At 41.5% G+C, this 20,326-nt stretch overlaps 1 protein-coding gene across 1 annotated transcript in view; it reads left to right on the top strand.

The window, feature by feature from the left end:
- The window catches only part of MYO1E (myosin IE), a 199,422-nt gene that overhangs the window by 115,454 nt on the left and 63,642 nt on the right, over positions 1 to 20,326 (top strand). Inside the window, exons 7-13 of the mRNA XM_072808823.1 lie at positions 3,972 to 4,103; positions 6,390 to 6,524; positions 7,890 to 8,022; positions 13,299 to 13,495; positions 16,410 to 16,490; positions 16,791 to 16,877; positions 19,655 to 19,741. Coding sequence (XP_072664924.1) covers positions 3,972 to 4,103; positions 6,390 to 6,524; positions 7,890 to 8,022; positions 13,299 to 13,495; positions 16,410 to 16,490; positions 16,791 to 16,877; positions 19,655 to 19,741 — 852 coding nt within the window. The remainder of the gene's footprint in view (positions 1 to 3,971; positions 4,104 to 6,389; positions 6,525 to 7,889; positions 8,023 to 13,298; positions 13,496 to 16,409; positions 16,491 to 16,790; positions 16,878 to 19,654; positions 19,742 to 20,326) is intronic.

The raw sequence follows: 20,326 nt of genomic DNA, 5'->3' as shown, positions 1-20,326 counted from the left end.
GATAATTTTTGAAAACAGTTCACAACTTGAGTTGCCTTACTAGAGAAAATAAAAATCGATAAAAGTGTCAGCTTTTGTCCTGGAGGAGTCTGCGTTGTGCCCTGGAGGAAAGACCTCCTTTCCCAGACAAATAATGAGTCAACTAGATTTGCTGGTCTTCTTGCCTTGCTTCCGTTTCATGGAACTTGGGCCAAAGACATGAAAGGCAGCAGATACTTCGATCCCATACATTGGAGAGAACCTTCCTCCTCACTGTGAGCCAGAGTGAGCCAATTGTCTACCCACCCCTCAGAGCTTTGTGTATTTGTTTTAGATATATTCATGTAACCTAATAACATCCCAAGGCAACTGGATGGCCTGTCAGATGGCCTCTTAACTGGTCCACTTACCCGAGGCAATGAAGATGTCAGCCAAATGCATTGTCACAAATGCCCATTTAGACATTTTTCTGCCTGAGTGTCTCCTGAGGGGGTGAATTGGAAAGCTGGCAAGGATGCATGTGAATATATTCCCCTTGACAAAAAGCCACATTTACAAAGAAATGAGTATTTGGCCAGTAGCTTTGATTTATGTAGATTTTATATCTTATCTCAACCATAGATTATGTCTGGCAGTAAAGCATTCAGGGAGCCATCTGTGAGGCTGATTCCGGACCATTTTAAAATAAATAGTGGGAATTTTGGAGAAAAACAATTTCTTTTTCACCCTTCTATTTTGGAAGGAAGCTTCTATTTCCAAGAGAATTCTTACTAGGTTCTCATGCAGTGATTGTTAGATTCCCTGGTGAGTTATAATCTGTCCTTATTGCCCTCATTTTCCTTGATGTTCAATACTATTCTATTTACTCATTAGTTCACCACTCATATTTTTCTGCTCAATGCCTGGGTTGTGTTATCTTGAAGAAGTTTCTAGGTAATGAAATACAAAAGAAAATGTGAGTGAATTTTCCACTTGACCTTTTTTCCCTAATTGTCGCAGCCTGCCCTGTAAAAATGCACTTGACCAAATTTAACTCTCTAGCTACCCATCCCCTCCTCTTTGCCTTTCTAAGGGAGCAAAAGAATAATTAAATCAGTATTTCGGTTTTTCCAGTATAAATTATTCTTTTTCCTTGGAAAAGGAGGATACATCAGTCGTTGTTTGTAAAACAAAACAAAGATGCTCAGTATTTATTATTTTTCTGATTATAAAATTTGGTATAATCCTGAAGGAAAGATGAGAAGGAGTATGGATGGGTAATTTGTGTGTGAGCTTGTGTGTGCATACACACACACACACACACACACACACACAGAATTATGTCTGATGGGGCATCCAAAGATATTTCCATTAATAATGAGAAAAATGTAAATTAAAACCATATATCATTTTCTGTCTCTCAGAGCAAACATTAAGGATATTGATAATACCAGAGAAAAAAATGCTATTGGTTGAAGCCTAACACATTCCCCCAAGAAAGCAATTTGGCAATTTTTATCAACATCTAAAATGTTCAGAGATACCTGGATGATTCAGTCAGTTAAATGTCCGACTCTGGATCTCAGCTCAGGTCTCAATCTCAGGATTGTGAGTTCAAGCTCCATGTTGGGCTCCATGCCCAGCACGGGGTCTACTTTAAAAAAAAAAAAAAAAATTTTTTTTTTTTTAATGTTCATTTTCTTTGGCCCAAGAGTACTTTTAAGGTGTTATATCTAAGTTCCCTGTTAATAATGACTTTAAAAAAAAGATATCCATAATATATTGTTAAATTTAAAAAACAGGTTATAGAACAATACAATATGGTCTCATTTTTATTTTAAAAGGTACACTATATAAAACTTAACTAAGGTGTCTCAAAATCAAAGTTTGAATATACTATTAACTGGCATTATTTAGTAGGGGGCAATACAAGAGGTATCAGGGTGGGAATATAGGTAATTTCTTTTTTTAAAATGGACATGCAGGGGCACCTGGTAGCTTTGGTCTGTAGAACATGCAACTCTTGATCTCAGGGTTATGAGTTCAAACCCCATGTTAGGTATAGAGATTACATAGAAATAAAACCTTAAAAAAATGGACATGCGGTATGAATCATAAGAACTCACATATTTCCACTTACAAGTCTTGTCAAATTTTAAGAAATATATTATGAAATATTTCAAACACTATTTTTACAATACATGAACAATATATATAATACATTTACATAATACATTGAACACCAGTGTAGCTAGCATCTAGCTTTAAGAAATAAAACATTACCAAGAATCAACGTTGCTTTCCATTTAGTTATGAAAACATGACTTCCTTTCTTTATACAAGTTCCTCTTTTCCCCCAGGCTGCTCTACAAAACTAAACTTTTGGTCTCTTGTTAGGGGTTTTACCTTTCATATCACAAATGTGAATTGTGTATTAGCACTTCTGTTCATTGAAACCGTGGCTCTCCACCTTGGCCACATATAAAAATCACCCAGGCTTTTTAGAAGTGCTCGAGTCTGTGTGCCAGTCCCTAGAGATGGGTTTACTTTTCTGGGGTGGCCCTGGGCACCAGCATTTCTCAGTCTCCCCAGGTTTTTGCAACATGGTGGCCGAAGTATTGAACCACTTCTAGAAGGGCATGAAGAGTTTGCCATTTACTGCATCTGCCCTTCCTGGATTTATGTCCAGTTTGGTTTCATTCTCACCCCCAAATTGATGGGGAATGATTAAGAGATGTATGTGGACAGACACTGGTTTAATCCCTCCAAAATGTACCAAAGGGAAAAGATGGTGAAGGAATAGTTATAATAATAGGAAGCATGGGGACTCTTGTTCAGCAGTCGTTTCTCAGGAACCACTGTAATTTGGGAGAGCAGTGGTTTGTGGTCCTTCTCTCTGTCTGGTGCCTCTATGTGTTGTTTGCTTTTGTGTTTTTTAGAGGGAACAGAGGAGGAGTCATCAGAAAATGGTAGAGAGCAGCCTTCTTTTGTAGCCTTTCTGATACTTGGAATCTGCAACAGACTTAGCAGGAACACAGTAGGTAGTGGATCCTGTAGGCAGCAGGAAAAACACAAAATGTGCTTTTCTTGTCCTTAATGAGTTTATGGTTCTAGTCCCAGACTTGCGGCCTGGCAGGAGCCGGCCCTGAAATGGGTGGATTTCATCAGCGTACACATTTTAAAAAGATTTAATGTTTTAAAATAAAAAAAAAAAAAGAAAAAAAAGAAATGCAGTTAGGCTGGGCATGCTCTCCAGTGTGACCTTAGGCCATACCACTCCCTAACACCCACTGTCTCATCTTTTCCTTCAGTTACATTTACTCTCGCCTGGCCCTTTCCGAGGATGGGAGAGCAACCAGATTCTAGCAAGAAAAATAATGGCATTTCCTTATGATCTGGACACCTTTCCAGCTGAATTCCAGGGCTTTATTCTCCTTTGTTCCCTCTTAGCAGTAATTTAAAAGGAAATAATTAACAACAGTAACAAAAATCTCCACACCCACAATAGCTGGAAAGAACATTGTTTATAATCAAGTGTTTTTATTTTATAGAAGAATGCTACATGATCCAGAGGTAAAAGGCATTCCTTTTGCTCAAAGCCATCAAGATAAGTCTAGCAGAGGGGGGAATTTGCTCTCCCTGAGAGAAGCTGAGAGAGTTCTCTCTTGTTAGATCAAGGGAACCTTGAGATTTTCTATCCCATTCTTTACAGCTTCCGGCTTAGCAGGCAAGCACCCACTTGAGGGGAAATGGGCAAGGAATACAGCATAGCCTTATTTAGTTGGGCTGGAAGGATAGATTCTCTCTCTCAATACAGAATCGTGTGACTGGACAAAAGCCCTGGTTATTGTGTGATAGGAAGAAGTAAGGAAGTCTTGATCAGAACTGGGAATAATTCAGAATGTATCTTTCATTAATGAATTTCCTTGAATTATATACTGTATTCAAAGCCTGTTTGGAACATCATGTTTCTGTTCACCAACCATTGAAGGAAATCCCTAACTTTCTTGCAGGGAAAATACTTTGAAATCCAGTTCAGTCCAGGTGGGGAACCAGATGGTGGAAAGATCTCCAACTTCCTTCTGGAAAAATCCAGGGTGGTGATGAGGAACCCCGGAGAGCGGAGTTTTCACATATTTTACCAGGTTTTCCTTTATGTTTTTTTCTTTTCTATTTCCTTATTCCTTCTCCACATTAAAAAAAAAAAAAAAAAGATTTTTTTTTTCTTAACCTTTCAGCTCTCAGGTTTAGACAATCTAGTCTGCCAAATCAAGGAGTATTCATTACTGTAGTATGTATAAGTCAATGTGCAAAAAATTGGGAGGATGTCCCTACCTGCAAGGAGAGTAAGGTTTTGGGGACAGAAGGCAAACACTTCCCAAAAATTAAATAATCAAGAAAGTGTTAAAAAACAAGGGATCCCTGGGTGGCGCAGCGGTTTGGCGCCTGCCTTTGGCCCAGGGCGCGATCCTGGAGACCCGGGATCGAATCCCACGTCGGGCTCCCCGTGTATGGAGCCTGCTTCTCCCTCTGCCTGTGTCTCTGCCTCTCTCTCTCTCTCACTGTGTGCCTATCATAAATAAATAAAAAATTAAAAACAAAACAAAAAAAACAAAAATATAAAATATATATGTATAAAAAAACAAAAAAACAAAAATAATCATAATATAGCAGTATTAATATATAGTAATATTACAAATAAATAATCATATTAAAAAGTAATAATAATACAACAAAAGTAATAAACAAAAGTAGGAATGTTTGATTCTTTGCCAGGCAGGAATTCACATGGGGAGGGATGGCCGGGACAGTAAGGAGAGTTACCCAGGGTCCACAGAGGAACATGATGGGGAAGGCTGCTCTGGTGAGTCAGGTGGCCCGAACAATGCTGTGGAGGTGGCAGTCAGGCCTGGACCTGTTGGCAAGGGCGGAAGTCTCCTGAAGGGGAGCTGTTGGAGGAAAGACTAGAGATAGGCTAAGGATCTTTAATCCCTGGTCAGGAAATTCTGATTTGGATGTCCAGAAGCCACAGAAGGGGGCTGGAGCAGTGTGCAGGGTTGCTTTTTTGATTGTGTTCTGAGGCTTCAGGAATCTTCAGATTCGACTACTTTTTTTTAATGTTTTTAAGTATTTAAGAAATATAATGATACCAAAACATTTCTTTATATATGAGTTTATGTATTAGCATTTTATATTTGTGATCCATGTCAGATTTTTTTTTTTTTTTTGAAGAAAGGCCTGCAGCTGTTTTTTGTGTTAGTTTTACTTTGTTATAGTTTGAAGATCATTGGATTAGAAGGAAGTTAAACTGTCAGGAGCTCATACATAGTCTTTTCAATTAGGTAGCTATCTCAGATGATGGCAAATCATTCTTCCAGGTGGCTAGCACATGATGAGGAAGTTTATTCTGCGGCTTGAAGAAGTTCACAGTCAAGGAAAAGCTTACAACCAAGAGCAGCATGTGTCTGTAGGCAGAAGAGGGTTGAGAAGGTGGAGACGGGGGGTTGAAGATGCAAATGAGGGGTTGTGTGATGTGGATGGGGAGGAAAAACAAGAGGGGAAAAATAGGAAGGCATAAAGATATTTTGAGGAGGTGGAAGAAAGCTAAGGGACCCTGTTGTCATGGGTGACCTAGAACTTCTCTGTAATGGCGATGATGTTCCCTCCTTGAGGGGTGTGGAGCTGAGATGCCATGAGGAACTTGACGGAGATGGAGAAGTGTGGCTAGGCCCTCTCTTTTCCTAAATCCCTCAGGTTGCTAGAGCTGGTTTGCATGGGCTGCGTGCATCCCTTCCCACTTTCTCCTTCAGTGGTATTTTCTTGGTAGTTTGAAATCAGTTGTGGTAGGAGTATTTACACCATGGCAGTCAGCAAACACTACAAATCCATTTTTGTTCCCAAGAATTGATTGTTGAAAATTTTTCTAGCACACCACTGGTGAGAGCCCTTGTAAGAAGGTCTTACTCAAAGGCAAATATCAGAGCTAGAACAGAAAGCCAGTGATAGTCCATTGGTTAGGAGGTCTCAGAATGCCAGAGCAGGGGGCCCTGGGGCTGCTGTTCCGTATGCATCCAGAGGGAGAAGCATGGAGGGGCAGCTGCACTTTGTAAAGCCAGAAGCAAGCTGAGCAGAAATGAAGTAATTATAATCTGGCTTATTTTCCACTCTTCGGAGGGATCTCACCAACACAGCACTGCGATTCTCATTACTGGACAGAGGGGATATTCTCAGCTTTTGTAGGTCATACCAACATTAAGGACTAGAATTTGTGGAGGTGACCTGGGGCAGCTGTCCTGAAGCCCATATTTTGGAGTCGAGGACCACCCATCATTTTAGAAGTCAGGGTCAGAACATGCTCATCACCTGGGCCCGGGAGTGGTGCCTCTGCTCTGTGGGCCACACCACACACACCCTGCTTCCTTTTGCTCCAGCTCATCGAGGGCGCCTCCGCAGAGCAGAAGCACAGCCTCGGCATCACCAGCATGGACTATTATTACTACCTGAGCCTCTCTGGGTCCTACAAGGTGGATGACATTGACGATAGGCGGGAGTTTCAGGAAACACTGGTAAGTGCTGGCCCATGACCAGGCAGGGTGGGCTCAGCAGACCTGGCGTTGCCTGTGGTAGAAAGGGCAGGGAGGGGTAAAAGCAAAGAGAAGCGTGCAATTTCCACCGCGTTCTGCTGTAAGCACTTCATTTCCTTAAAAACATGCATAAGCACTCTGCAATAGCCCTGGGCCAGCTGCCTGGGGACCACTGAATGAGTTGAAATGGGTAAAAAAGTGAATTCCTCATCCCCCCACCCACATCCCGCAGGTTCTCCAATTAACCGGTGAACATTATTGTAGGTAATCCATTTACCATCCCTATTTACCTATAGCTCATATAATTGCTCAGCATTTTCCCCAGACAGATGAAGCCGAGACTACCCATCTGATCTTTTCCAACACCTCCGTGTGCTTTTCCTTCACCTCCACACTAAATGAGCAGAGGGCGACCCTCTACCCCGTGCCCTCACTCTGTGTGTGTGTTATGGTACAAAGGGTCAACCCAAGTACATGATTGGAGGGTCACATCTTCAGGGAAACGACTTAGGAAGTCAGTCTAGAACTTTCTGGAGCTGGGCTGTGTACCCATTTAGCTTCAAAGAACTGCATCACCTCTGCTTTTGGAGGCAGCCGGGCCCATCCTTCAGCCCAGATGCAGGTGCGAGGCAGGGACCCTGACAGGGCAGGTCAGGATGCAACTTGAGGGGAGCTGACCTCCTGCTTGAGGGGAGCAGGCTACTCAGGCAGACTCCATCCTGGGTGCAGGAGTGAAGACAGCATCAAGGGGCCTACATTAGTCCTAGCATATGGTTCTCGTAGGATTCAGATAAATAAGTCTTGGCATTTCAAAATGTGAAATTTTTACTGAATTTCACAGACCTTAGAAACAAGACTTTTCTATTGACGCTTCTATTGGATTTGCTGGAGATTTTTAAGCAAGATCCTTTTCGCAAGTACAATCTATTTTCGCCCTCCAGATGAGGCGAAAGATCTCCAAAGGCTCCCTGGAATAACTAGAAAAGGGGCATCAGTGCCGTTGGAGGGAGGGAGGTGACAGTAAGGATACCCCAGGGCACAAGGACAGGTTGTTGACTGTGCTACAGCTGCTGCTCCCTCTGTATATCTTTGCTCATGGAGGTCTCCAGCTGGGGGGATCACATAGAGGAACTAAAGACAGAACTGCCTTTCCAGCGTGCCTCTGAGACTTGAGAGGAATGGATGGGTGCATTGGGCAGTGACAGTGTCCTTCCAGCCGCCACTGTCGGCTAAGCCCCATGTGACTGCTTTGGGGATTGACAACTCAATCCAAGCTTTGGTTTCTTTATGACGTGCTTAGGAAGCTGGTGACCAGCTCACCCAGATGATCTGTCTTTTCTCTCCCAGCACGCGATGAATGTGATTGGGATCTTCGCGGAGGAGCAGACACTGGTGCTGCAGATAGTGGCAGGCATCCTCCACCTGGGGAACATCAGCTTCAAAGAAGTTGGCAATTACGCAGCTGTGGAGAGTGAGGAGTGTGAGTAACTCTGGCACATAGCGGTTGAGTGGGGGTGAACGATCGGTTAGCTCCATCCCAAGTATAACCCGCTGATGTCCTTTGCTAGGGTCTCAGCCAGTGATTTGGGGAAGATATGAGGAGTCCCGTGTCCTGCTGGGCTTCTCCTGTGCACCTGCCCTCCTCACCACAGCCCACACCAGTAGGCCATTCATGAGATTGAGTTTCAGTTTACCATCAACCTTGGGGGAATCTGGCAAAATTTCACACCTTGGTATAAAAATAAAGTGACACTTGAATGAAGATGAGAGTAGTAGCTAAATAACTCCAAAGATTTGTCTCCTAATAAAAATCTTCTCTGTCCCTGACATTTAGGGTCTATATTCACCTAAAGGTCCTGAAGAGCAACTGATTGGATTTATGTCAATATGGAAGGCTCACAGATTGAGCCTGCCTATGGGTTGCCTTAGATTGGATTCTGAAAACAAACAATGGGCATTGGCTATTGTGTTGAAATTGCTGGTGATCTGGTGATCACCTTTTTTGATCACCTCTGTAGTAGTCAGAGCCTAAAGACTGATCACGTGTACTCTTAAGGAAGATACCAGTCGTTCCTGCAGAGACGCGTTATTGGTTGTGCGAGCTGCAATCTGAGGCATCAGATGGCTTTCCGGGCTGCTCTCAGAACCCACACAGCCTTTAACCACCCAGGAAGACATTTCTTCCTTTCTCAGCATTCTTCCAGAATGATAAATTTAGATGCTTAGTAATAAATAGTATCCCACTCATTGCTGACAATGCAGGGAGGCTATTTCCATTCCAAATAAGGTTCTTTTTTTTTTATTATATTTTTGTTTTCTTTTGTGATAAAAGAGGGAAGTTCTGCTAACTTCTGATGTCTATCTGATAAAGAGAAAGATGAATTATGTTGACCAGGGAAGTGAGTGGGGTGGAAAACAATAAATATATGTGGAGTGCATGAAGTCTAGGAACAGGACCTAATAATAACTGTTTCCAGACTTATGTACATTTTCCTTCACATTTAACAAATGCACATAAGTATCCAGGAGGGTCATTAACACTTGTCCTTTTAACATTGACACTGTGGGTTGCTTGGTGGAAGCAGAATGAATTTGACTTGTCTTTTTGGATAGTACAACCTTTTATCTCCTCTTTATGCTGGAGGACAAAACAAGTCTGACACAGCAAGCATTCCCCCGTATACTTGAGCCAAGCAGTGGTTCATTGCACGTTGATGTCCGGAGGAAGTAGCCTCCTCAGCCAATTGGGTGAGGCCCAGGATTGGCAACTCCCTTTAAATGCCCTGATGTGGACATGGTGGAGTGATGGAGATTAGGAGAGGCTGTGCTTGAGCAAAGAGATCTAACAAAGAATTGGGCCCTCCTTCTGATAATTTGTTTCCTCCTCAGTTGGTATATGTTAAAATGAGTCATTACCCCTTAGAAGAGTTTCCCATCTACCCCTTTGCTCGTCATCTTGTTCCCTTCCCCAGAAGGCACCAAAGTTTCCAGTCTCTTGTATCCGTTTCAGGGGATATGTGTTCCAGAGCAATGACGCTTGTCCATTTTTTTTTCTCACTTTTATGCATTAATGGGAGCATAGAACATAATGTTCTACAGTTGCTTTTCCTCTTAACATTATGTCTTGAAGATTATTCTACTCATTAAGAGCTTCATCCTTTTTTAGCTACATAGTATTCCACTGCTTAGCTATGTGTACTTTTATTGAACCAATCATCTGTTGGTGGATATCAGAGTGGAACTTCTGCTAGTACAATACTGAATGAACACACTAAAATGAATAACCTACTTTATATCATCTTTCTCGTGTTTGAGTATATCCCGTGGAATAAATTTTTAGAGGCAAGTGTTAGCCCATGTTTTTATAACAGAAGAAAGCAGACTTTCTCAAGCTATTGTAGAAAAAGACGATAAGATTCCCGGCACAGGGATCCCTGGGTGGCACAGCGGTTTGGCGCCTGCCTTTGGCCCAGGGCGCGATCCTGGAGACCTGGGATCGAATCCCACGTCAGGCTCCCGGTGCATGGAGCCTGCTTCTCCCTCCTCCTGTGTCTCTGCCTCTTTCTCTCTCTCTATGTCTATCATGAATAAATAAATAAATCTTTAAAAAAAAAAAAAAAAAGATTCCCGGCACAGCTGACCTAACAAAGCAAAACAGACATCCGTGACAACAGGTTTTGTTGTTGACCTGACCTTAGACTAATGGAGCTGTTAGGGTTTTCTAAGCCAAAGCTTTACATTGCTGAGCAGTCAAACAAATCTCAACTTAGGCACATAGGTATCCATCATAATCACTGCAGTAAGATGACATACTTTTGGAAACAAGTCTTGCTCAAAAGACATTAGCCTATGAATTTTGTTGAAGGGGAAAAAAATGCATGAAAAGCAATAGGAAATACAAGTGACAATGGCCATCTTTTTTGCGGTGTTACTGATGGATTAGAGTGCATGGAACCTCAACACCAAAGACAGCCCACATTACCTTGCCACTTATTTTATATTTATAAAACAGTATTTTGTTTTTGCTACATCTTTTTATCTTATCTTCTCTGTACTTCAGATGTCAACCGAAAAATTAGTCCAACTTTGCTTTACACTTAAATGCAATAAGAGAAATCTGTTCTCATTATCAAAATGTGTTGAAACATTACTTTCTAGCAGGTTCTTTTATGTTCTGTGTAACTCTAACTACAGCAGTCACATCAGCATTTTGAAATTAAGCCAAGCCTCCTCCCCCCAGCCCCATCACTCCCCCACAACCCTGTACTTCTGTACTGAGGTTCTTCTGCAGCCACACCTGCACACACCTTCATGGAAATTCACAGCCTGCAGGAAGTCAATATGAGAAGCCCTATCATTTCAGCACCAGGGCAGCCACTGGTGAAAATATAGGGCCGTAAAAGCTTGTACTTGAAAAACATGGCATGGATTTCCAAAAACATGGAAATCTAAGCAAGTCCTAGATTTCCTCTTTAAACTTCTTAATGGTTTCCCTAAGCTTGTGGCTCTGATTCTTGGCCAGATTCCATGCCTCGTTTTCCAGGTGCCTACGGTCCTTCACTCCTGCCTTCTACAGAAGCAGTGGGACTTGGAAGTTAGTATATTTCTTTTTCAGTTTTAGATAATGACCCAGGGGCTTAGTGTTGTATTTCTTTAGTTACGATCATAAAGATAATGGCATAAACATTTTTACGAAATATTTTAACTGTGTCCCTATTTTAGCACGATTAGGGGCTTGGGAGAAGCCCATATTTACAAAACCGACAAATGGAGGCTAATTATTCATTGTATCAAGGTATGTACTGTGTAGTTACCATGAACAGTGAGGGGCCCTGTGAATTTACTACAAACCATTGGTAATAATATCCACTGTATCAAGTGAGACATATATGTGTCTAACTGCCTAGTGGTGTGATGATAACCAACATTATAGCTTCCCGTTAGTAAAGGCCACTTTATATGTTAGATACTTTGGTAAATGTCTCTTGGTTTTCCCAATAACCGTGCACGTGTCTACTGTGGCTTATGGATATCTTATGTCCTTGTTTTGTGCAAAGGTTTTCAATTTAGTGGAAGACACATCCAGATTCCTAAACATACGTGTTAACATTAAAACCAAACTAAAGGAATTGTCCATTGGCAAATGAGTGCACTTGATCTTGTTCACGTGCCCTTTGTAAAAGGAAGCCCGTCTACTAGTCAGAGCATTTCTGCAGAATGCTAGCATAGCAAATAGATACCTTGTTCTGGCATTACACTTCTTCAAACGCATTCATTGACTTAATCTCATTGGAAGGTATATACTGAGAAATGTCAGCCCGTTCATTCTAGCACCATCTGTGAAATTCAGATTATCCTTTATTGGGAGGCTTGTGATTTTTAAGCATTATCATAAAGTCTTTAACAAAATCCTTTTATGAGAAACTTTTGATACAGTTTTATGTAAGAAAAAGAAGACTCAAATCCAAGTTTAGAGTTTGGATTTGTGTCCATGAAAATCTTTCATTCATAGTACAAAAAGATCTGAGCATTCTTTCATGACCCAGAATGGTATCATTTAGTCACATTAGAGTATTTGGAGATGAAATCAAGAAAATCCATTTATATCACTGGCCCTCCTCTTGGCAAGTCTCATGACCTGAAACAAGTTACTAAGCCATCTATTCAGCTTTTCTATTGGAAGACCAAAACTATGTTACTACGTATCCATAGGATGGGATGGGACATGAATAGCACAAATGCCCCCCATTTCACTCCATATGCCTCTCCCAGAGAAACCTTATGGATCACACCTCCCCAGAAACCATTCAGGCCCCCTTTGCCTCAGCCCAAATTTCTCATACTATTCAAGGACCTCCAGTGTCAGAGTCACCCTAACCTTGTAATCTCCTACCATTTCAGCTAAAGCCTATGCTAGTCCATTTGCTGCATCTTGACCATATCTCTTACATCACTGCCTCCATACTTGTGCATACCCCATTGTCCTCCCCTCTTCTGTCTTCCTCTGCATCTGTACAAATCCTATTCATCCTTTAAGGCCCCATCCAAATTCCTCATCTTCCTCGACTACCCCAGCAAGCCATAACAGCTTCCTGTTCTAGATTCCTCCTGGACTTTATTGTCTTCCTGTATCACCTGTTGAACTTTTTAGTAGGCTTCTTAATTTGATAAGCTATCCATGCCTCATCTAGGTTGTCTTCAAGATTTCTTAATATTTTGTGTGCTGTCCTCTCTAGTAACTCTACACATGGTAAGCATTGAAGAAATACGAGATTGCTTATGATTATTAGTTCTGTGGTACCAGGTGCTTCAACATCTTTGGAAATGATTCTATGAAAACACTATATCAGAAAGGAAGAAAACACTTTTTGGAGCCAAAGAAATGTCTCTTGATTTAGTTCCTTCCGGGCTACCTTGCTGCAAGCTTGGAAAGATGTCCATTTTAGGCATTTAATTGTGATCTCAGTAGGGGGGATTGGTTCACCATCCTTCTTGGATCACTGATTTGTATTATTGGAAGTCTCAGTCATAGGAATTGACTCATGTAATAGAACAATTGAGAAAAACAAAGTGGCGGGATGTGTGTGGGACTGCTGCTTAGCAGTCTTCAGTAGAGTGAAAGTTTTTGGGGACCAATAATGGTGTCTTGTATGTGTGTCTTATGTGTGCATACACACACAAAAGTGCTTCCATGTGTTTATGAAATAAATTGCTTAGATTCTGAAAGACAATCATGTTTTATTTGGTTTTTCATAGTTTTGGCTTTTCCTGCATATCTTCTGGGAATAAACCAGGACCGGTTGAAAGAGAAGCTCACAAGCCGGCAGATGGATAGCAAGTGGGGAGGCAAGTCGGAGTCTATCCATGTGACCCTCAATGTGGAGCAGGCCTGTTACACCAGGGATGCACTTGCCAAGGCTCTGCACGCCCGGGTCTTTGATTTCTTGGTAGATGTAAGTAAACATAAGTTAACATTGATGGTATTTCACATCTTAGCTCTAGAGAGTAAAACTACTTAGGGCTTTGCTTTCATGTTTGGCTTGTTCCTTATAACCATTAGCTCATTCCTCCACTTTCTATCCTTTGACCCTGGGATCATTTACTCCCATTTTTACTTACAGAGGTGTCTGGAAGACACTAATATGGTAACAACTTCTATGGACAAAATATTTGGTACAGCCAGAACTACAAACATAAAAAGGAGAGACCTGTGGTCGTGAAACCTTATTGACTTTTGAACCTAAAGCTTTATAATACTGTATTTGTCATGAATTGCTGTGTTACAAATTAAACCCCCAAAATTAATGGCTTAAAACAATAAGCATTAATTCTGTCACAGTTTCTGTGGGATAGGTATTTGCAAGTGCCTTAGCTTGGTGGTTCTGACTTAGGGATGAGGCCAAAGTCAAGATGCTGATTGGAGCTACTGTCATCTCAAGGCTTGACTAGGCTTGGAAAGTCTAGTTCTAAGATGGTGCACTCATATGGCTGTTGGCAGGACGACTCAGATCCCTGCTGCATGAACTTGCTTGTAGGCTGTTTGAATATCCTCACAACACGGCAGTTGGTTTCCCCCAGATGGGGTGATCTAAGAGAGAACAAGGAAGAAGCCACAAAGCTTTTAATTTGTAAGCTTGGACTCAAATATTGACATTGTGCCATATTCTAGTGATTAGAAGCGAGTCACTAAGTACAGCCCACAGATAAGGGAAGGAGAATTAGGTTCTGCCTTTTGAATGGAAGAATATCAAAGGCTTTTTAGATAGATTTTAAAACTACCATAGACTGTTTTTATAATGACATAATCATATATACTTATATATGCATGTGCATATATACTTATTTATTTACATATGTATACTACATATAGATTCTGAAAATTAGTCTTTTGGCAGTGTAGAACTGCCAGTGACAATCGATGTTAATCACCATCGCCTCCAAACGGTAGAATGAAATAGCAAACACTTATCTAGGCCTTACTATGTGCCAGATGCCATTCTAAGTATTTCAGTACAAAATAATGCAATTCTTCCAACAACCATGTGACTTAGGTATAATTATCCCTATTTTACAGATCACTTAGGCATAGGGAGGCTAAGGAGTTTAGCCAAAGTCACAGCACTATTAAGTGATAAATCTAGGAATGACACCCAGGTAATTTGGGAGTGTTCTAACCGTCCTACTCCTCTGCCTTTTATCTATTCAAGCTAGAAAGAACCATAGCGGGACCCTAGGGAAAGAACAGCAGCATAGCCATTAGCTCTAAAAAGTCTATTTGAATCCAGGCAACAGTCTCTATATATAAGGCTTAAAGTGTGGTTAGGTGTGGTTAGGGTTGAGTAGGGCAGGGCAGGATAGGGTAATTATTTTGTGTACTTTCTGTGGAAGGTCAGGGTTATACTAAACATTAGTCATGCTTTTAACTTGTCCAGACTCCTCATTTTACTGACAAGGGAATCTTAAGCCTAAGGATCAGTGGATTTACCTGAGGCCATTCATCAAGAGATTGGTACCAAATTGACAGTAGAACCCACATCTCTTGTCTCTTTGTTCACCATGCCTTCCAGTGCTGGGCTTCCTACCTCATTTCCTTTTTGCCTGCCCTTTATTTTTTGTGTGGTGAAAGCAGATGGACGCCCCATGTAATTAGAGCTGACATTTACTGGGCACTGAGCATGTGCCAAGCACTGGGCTGAGTGCTGTATGTCATTACCCATTAGCTCACAAACGATGCCACGTCATTTTCTTGGCCCGGGAAACACCTCGGGGTGCTTCCACATTCATCCAGGTGTTCGCTACCTCTGGGAACTTCTCTCCTGTGTTCCTCCATGCCCTGCCGCCCTCCTCAGGCCCCTAGAACCTGCACCCACCCTCTCTTATGAAGTCTAGCCATTGGCTTGCTTGTCCCTTCCTTTTAAAAATTTCTTTTTTAATTTTATTTGTTCATGAGAGACACACACACACACACAGAGGCAGATACACAGGCAGAGGGAGAAGCAGGCTCCATGCAGGGAGCCCAACGTGGGACTCGATCCAGGGTCTCCAGGATCACACCCTGGGCTGAAGGCAGGTGCTAAACTGCTGAGCCACCAGGGCTGCCCTTCTTTTAATTTTTTTTTAATTTCTTTTTTAATTTTATTGCATGTCCCTTCTCATAGTGATCCAGAACACAGATGTAGTAGATGTCATGCTGTTCCACAGAGCCCTAGATCCTGCCTCTGGCCCAGGGCAGGCGTGGGGATTCTAATGTCACCGTCATTGACAAAATCTTATCAAGGATTAAATGAAGCACATGGAAAGCACTGAGCAAAGCCTGGCACAGGCAAATGGTAGATACACAGAGGCTGCTTATCTTACCATCACTCTAATAATAATTGCTGGTATTATTATCCATAGCCGGCTCACCCTCTCTCTAAGCACTTGACTTCAGACATTGTCTTCGCATGGCTATCCCTCCCAGCTGTGTCAGGGGGTCATTAAATGGCTACTGAATGGGGTCAGTGGAATAAATAATATTTATGGATGTTTGTCTTATTGGTTCTTTATATGAAGTAGGTTTTACTTCAGTCATCCAAGATGACATTTTCTTCTAATTCTTCAGACTTCCTGAGAAAAACTAACTGCCAGAAGTTAATGGCTTTCATTAAGCAATCATAGTTTTTTTGGATCCTGGTGGTTTCCCAGAGTACTTGACCTTGCACCAAGACTTTTTTTTGAAGCTGCAAGTCACCTCTCTTCTTGTCATCCTCTGCTTGCAGCAGGCAGTAGCATCTGCTGTATACAGTCTTGCTCCCCATTCCCCCACACCTGCCCCTCTCTAATAGAAAAGGAAAGGAGTTAATTGCCATGCTGGTTGCTTTCTCCTAGTCCATCAACAAAGCAATGGAAAAGGACCACGAAGAATACAACATTGGTGTCCTGGACATCTATGGCTTTGAAATATTCCAGGTAAGACCGGTCTGAACAACTCAAGGCTGTGGGAGGGTGATGCATTATATCTGGCTTGAAAGACACAATCTAGGTAATGGAAAAAACCTCACTGCCGTTCATTCTTCCCTCTGTGAGTTCTTCATGTACCTTTACTAAATTAGTTTCTCCTAAATATAAACTATGTTGCTGTCTACCAATGCCTCCAGCATTTCTGTTAAGGCTTCTCACATGGAAGCATTTCACTTAACCACTTAAGAAGAGACTTCATAATGATTTCAGAGAAACAATTACATGCAAGTGACTTTTTTTTCTTTTCAGAAAAATGGCTTTGAACAATTTTGTATCAATTTTGTCAATGAAAAATTACAGCAGATTTTTATTGAACTGACATTAAAGGCAGAACAGGTAAGCAGTCCCTCTTCTTTCACCTGGTTTTATTTCTAATGTGTTTTGTTTAAAAGATACAAAAGTCTCTCTTTTGGTACTAGATTCAAGTTTTAGTCTTGTGTTAGGAAATGTACTTAATAAAGTCAGGCAGAAAAACCATATGCCATTGTGACATTTTAGTCTATGAAATGTAAACACCATCTGGTACAGTTTCTTTCTCCTTTAAGCAAATGATGTTGTGAAGTTGGACTTATTACTGGCTGCTTTTACTACTCTGACTCATTGACCGAGTGGAAAATGGAAACCTAGTTCCAACCCCAATTGTCCATGGCATGGACTGCGTTCCAGAGAAAAAACTTTGGTTTTCTCAGATTTGCTCTACTCCCAGTCTTCCTTAAAAATAAATGTGTCTTGGGGGCACCTGGGGGCCCAGTTGGTTAAGTGGCCACCTTCAGCTCAGGTCATGATCGAGTCCTGGGATCGAGTCCCACATTGGGCTCCCTGCTCAGTAGAGGATCTCCCTTTCCCTCTGCCACTCCTCTTGCTTGTGCCCTCTCTCTCTCTCTCTCTCTCTCTCAAATCAATAAATTAAATCTTTTTAAAAATAAAATAAATCGGACAGCCCAGGTGGCTCAGCAGTTTAGTGACGCCTTCAGCCCAGGGCATGATCCTGGAGACCCGGGATCGAGTCCCGTGTCGGGCTCCCTGCATGGAGCCTGCTTCTCCCTCTGCCTCTCTCTCTGCCTGTGTCTCTGCCTCTCTCTCTCTGTCTCTGTCTCTCTCTCTCTCTGTCTCTCTGAATAAATAAATAAATAAATCTTTTTTTAAAAAATAAAAAATAATAAAACAAATGCCATAATCTCATATTAAATATTTAAAAAATAATAAATATGTCCTTAACAAAGTTCATATTTTTTATTCTGACTTGAAGTGTCTTGCTTATAGTTTCTCCTCAAAGTTCCCTTTTATTGTGGGTTCCATGTTGTTTTGAATTCCTAGGGTTGCTGTCACAAAGTCCCGCCAACTGAGTGGCTCTAAACAACAGAAATTTCTTCTGTCATAGTTCGGGAGGCCAGAGTCTGAAACCAAAGTGTCCCGAGGGCCACATGCCTTCCTTGCCTCTTCAGCTTCGGGGGCTCCTAGTGATCTTCGTCCTGTCAGAGCAACTCCAAGCTCTGCCTCTCCCTTCACGTGGCTTCTCCTCTCTGTATTTCTCTGTGCCCAACTCTCCCCCCCTTCTTTCTTTTGCAAAGGCACCAGTCATTGGATTAAGGGATCACCCTAAATCCAGGATGGTTTCATTTACAAGATCTTTAGCTAATTATATCTCAAAGATCTGATTTCTAAACCTCACATTCCGAAGTTCTCGGGGGACATGAAATCTCAGGGGATACATGTAACCCAGTATACATATGAAAAGCTGTTTGGGGGACATTAGGTCATGGAAGTGTTCATACCTCTGTGACCAGTGGTTTCCACAGAAATCTCTGCCCTGGTGTTCTAGTCTTCCATCATGTCAGAGCAGCATAACCAGGGTAAAACGTGGTAGGGACTGAGACCAGATGATGTAGGCAGAGGCTAGATCATATAGGAATGTTGTACAGCGTGGTGGAAACTTAAGATTTTGTAGCAAGTATGATGGGAAACCACGGGGGAATTGTGATCAGAGAGTGTGACATGGTCTGATTTGTGTTTTTGAAAAGGTTATTCAGGCTCTATAGACTTATGGAGTAGGACAAGAAGACAAACAGGAGTGGACATATAAAAGCCAGTTAGGAGGCTGGGCAGGAAATGGTGGAGTATAGACAATGATGATACCATCAGAGGTTGTAACACTGTGAGAGGTGGTCTGATTCGCCATGTGTTTTGGAAAGGGAGTCAACAGGACTTACTCAAAATAATTAACAATGAGCCAAGAAGGGAAGGGGAATTAAAGATGATTTCTCCCTTTGTAGCTTGAATCGCAAGGCAGTGGTGATCATGGGGAAATGCAGAATCAGATCTCCACTGAACAGGTTACATTTGTAAGGCCTATGACAATATCTGAACAGAGACTCTAATGGGTGAAATGTGTATGACCCTGGAACTCAGTGGGGTGGTCTAGACTAGAGAAGTAAATTGAGAGGGCATTAGCCTCTAGGTTCTATTTAAAACCATGGGATTGATTGAAATCTCCTAGAGAAGCAGGGCTGAGAATACAGGAAGACTGGAAGATTGAGTCCAGAGGCTCCCATCAGGTGAAGATCTGGAAAGAAGCTAACAAAGCAAGACTGTTGAGGAAGGAGGGAAACCAGGAGAATGTGGTGGGATTAATCAGACTAAACGAGCAAGTGACCTGAGTAAGAGGCCTTCCCCTTGGATGCCTAGAGGCTAATCTGTACTGCTGTCCTTAGGCTAAATTCAGAGATATTTTCTAACTGGACCTATATAGCTTAAGCCATATTAAATGGCCATCATTTGTATATCAAGAATGGTTGTGTGGTAACAAATTTCACATGGTTCAAACTAAAAATGACCAAGCATGGGGCATCGGGCTCCCTCAGTCAGTAGAGCATTTGACCCTTCATCTCAGGGTCATGCGTTCAAGTCCCACATTGGACATAGAATTTACTTAAAAAAATATATATATTCTTTTTCTAACCCTCTTAGAAAAAAGGAGAAAGTTCCCATTTTATGTCAAAGAGCATTCAAATTTTCCTTTGGTGGCCATCTGTATGCCTTTGACAGTCACTGGTGCAGAGCTCCAGCTAGTCTTCACTGGGCAATAATGTGAATCCTCGCTTTCTGTCCCTCAGGAAGAATATGTTCAAGAGGGAATAAGATGGACACCCATTGAGTACTTTAATAACAAAATCGTGTGTGACCTCATTGAGAACAAAATTGTAAGTATCAGTCTGGTGTGTCTCTTCACTGCACACAGGTTTATGTCAAGTGGGTTTTTGTTCTCTGTGTCATTGTTTTAGAGTAGGAGGAGTGACAATTCTGATTTGCAGAGAATTTTGGTGATTACATCAATTGTGTATATAAGTATATGTAGTAATAGGAATATGCAGATGTGAATAAAGTGTCGATTTACAAATGGAAGTTGTTACTGAACTCTGAGAGAAGACCTCTATGACTTACCTGGGTGGCATAGTGAATGAAGAGACATAAAACTGGCCCTGCCTTTTGGACCATCTTATACCCCTTCTAGGACTGTAGCCCTAAAATTTTTCCAAAAGAAAACAAGAAGAATTCAGGCAGAGATCTCCACAGTACTATTTATTTTATTTTGTTTTTTATAAAAGTCCAAAACTGGAAATGGTAAAAGCATCCAAAGACAATTCAGTTGTTAAAAAAAACTATAGCGTATCAGAGCAGAAAAATATAGCCATTAAAATAGTAAGTATGAAGACTATGTAAAACATGAAGATTGTTTATAAAATAGAGCTATGCAGAAAAAAAGTAATGCGTGAGAGAATGTGTAT

This window comes from Canis lupus, chromosome 32 (genome assembly GCF_048164855.1).
Source record: "Canis lupus baileyi chromosome 32, mCanLup2.hap1, whole genome shotgun sequence".
NCBI classification, from domain to species: Eukaryota; Metazoa; Chordata; class Mammalia; order Carnivora; family Canidae; genus Canis; species Canis lupus.
Note: the sequence above shows the minus strand (reverse complement) of the source record. Positions and strands in the feature narration are given on the sequence as shown.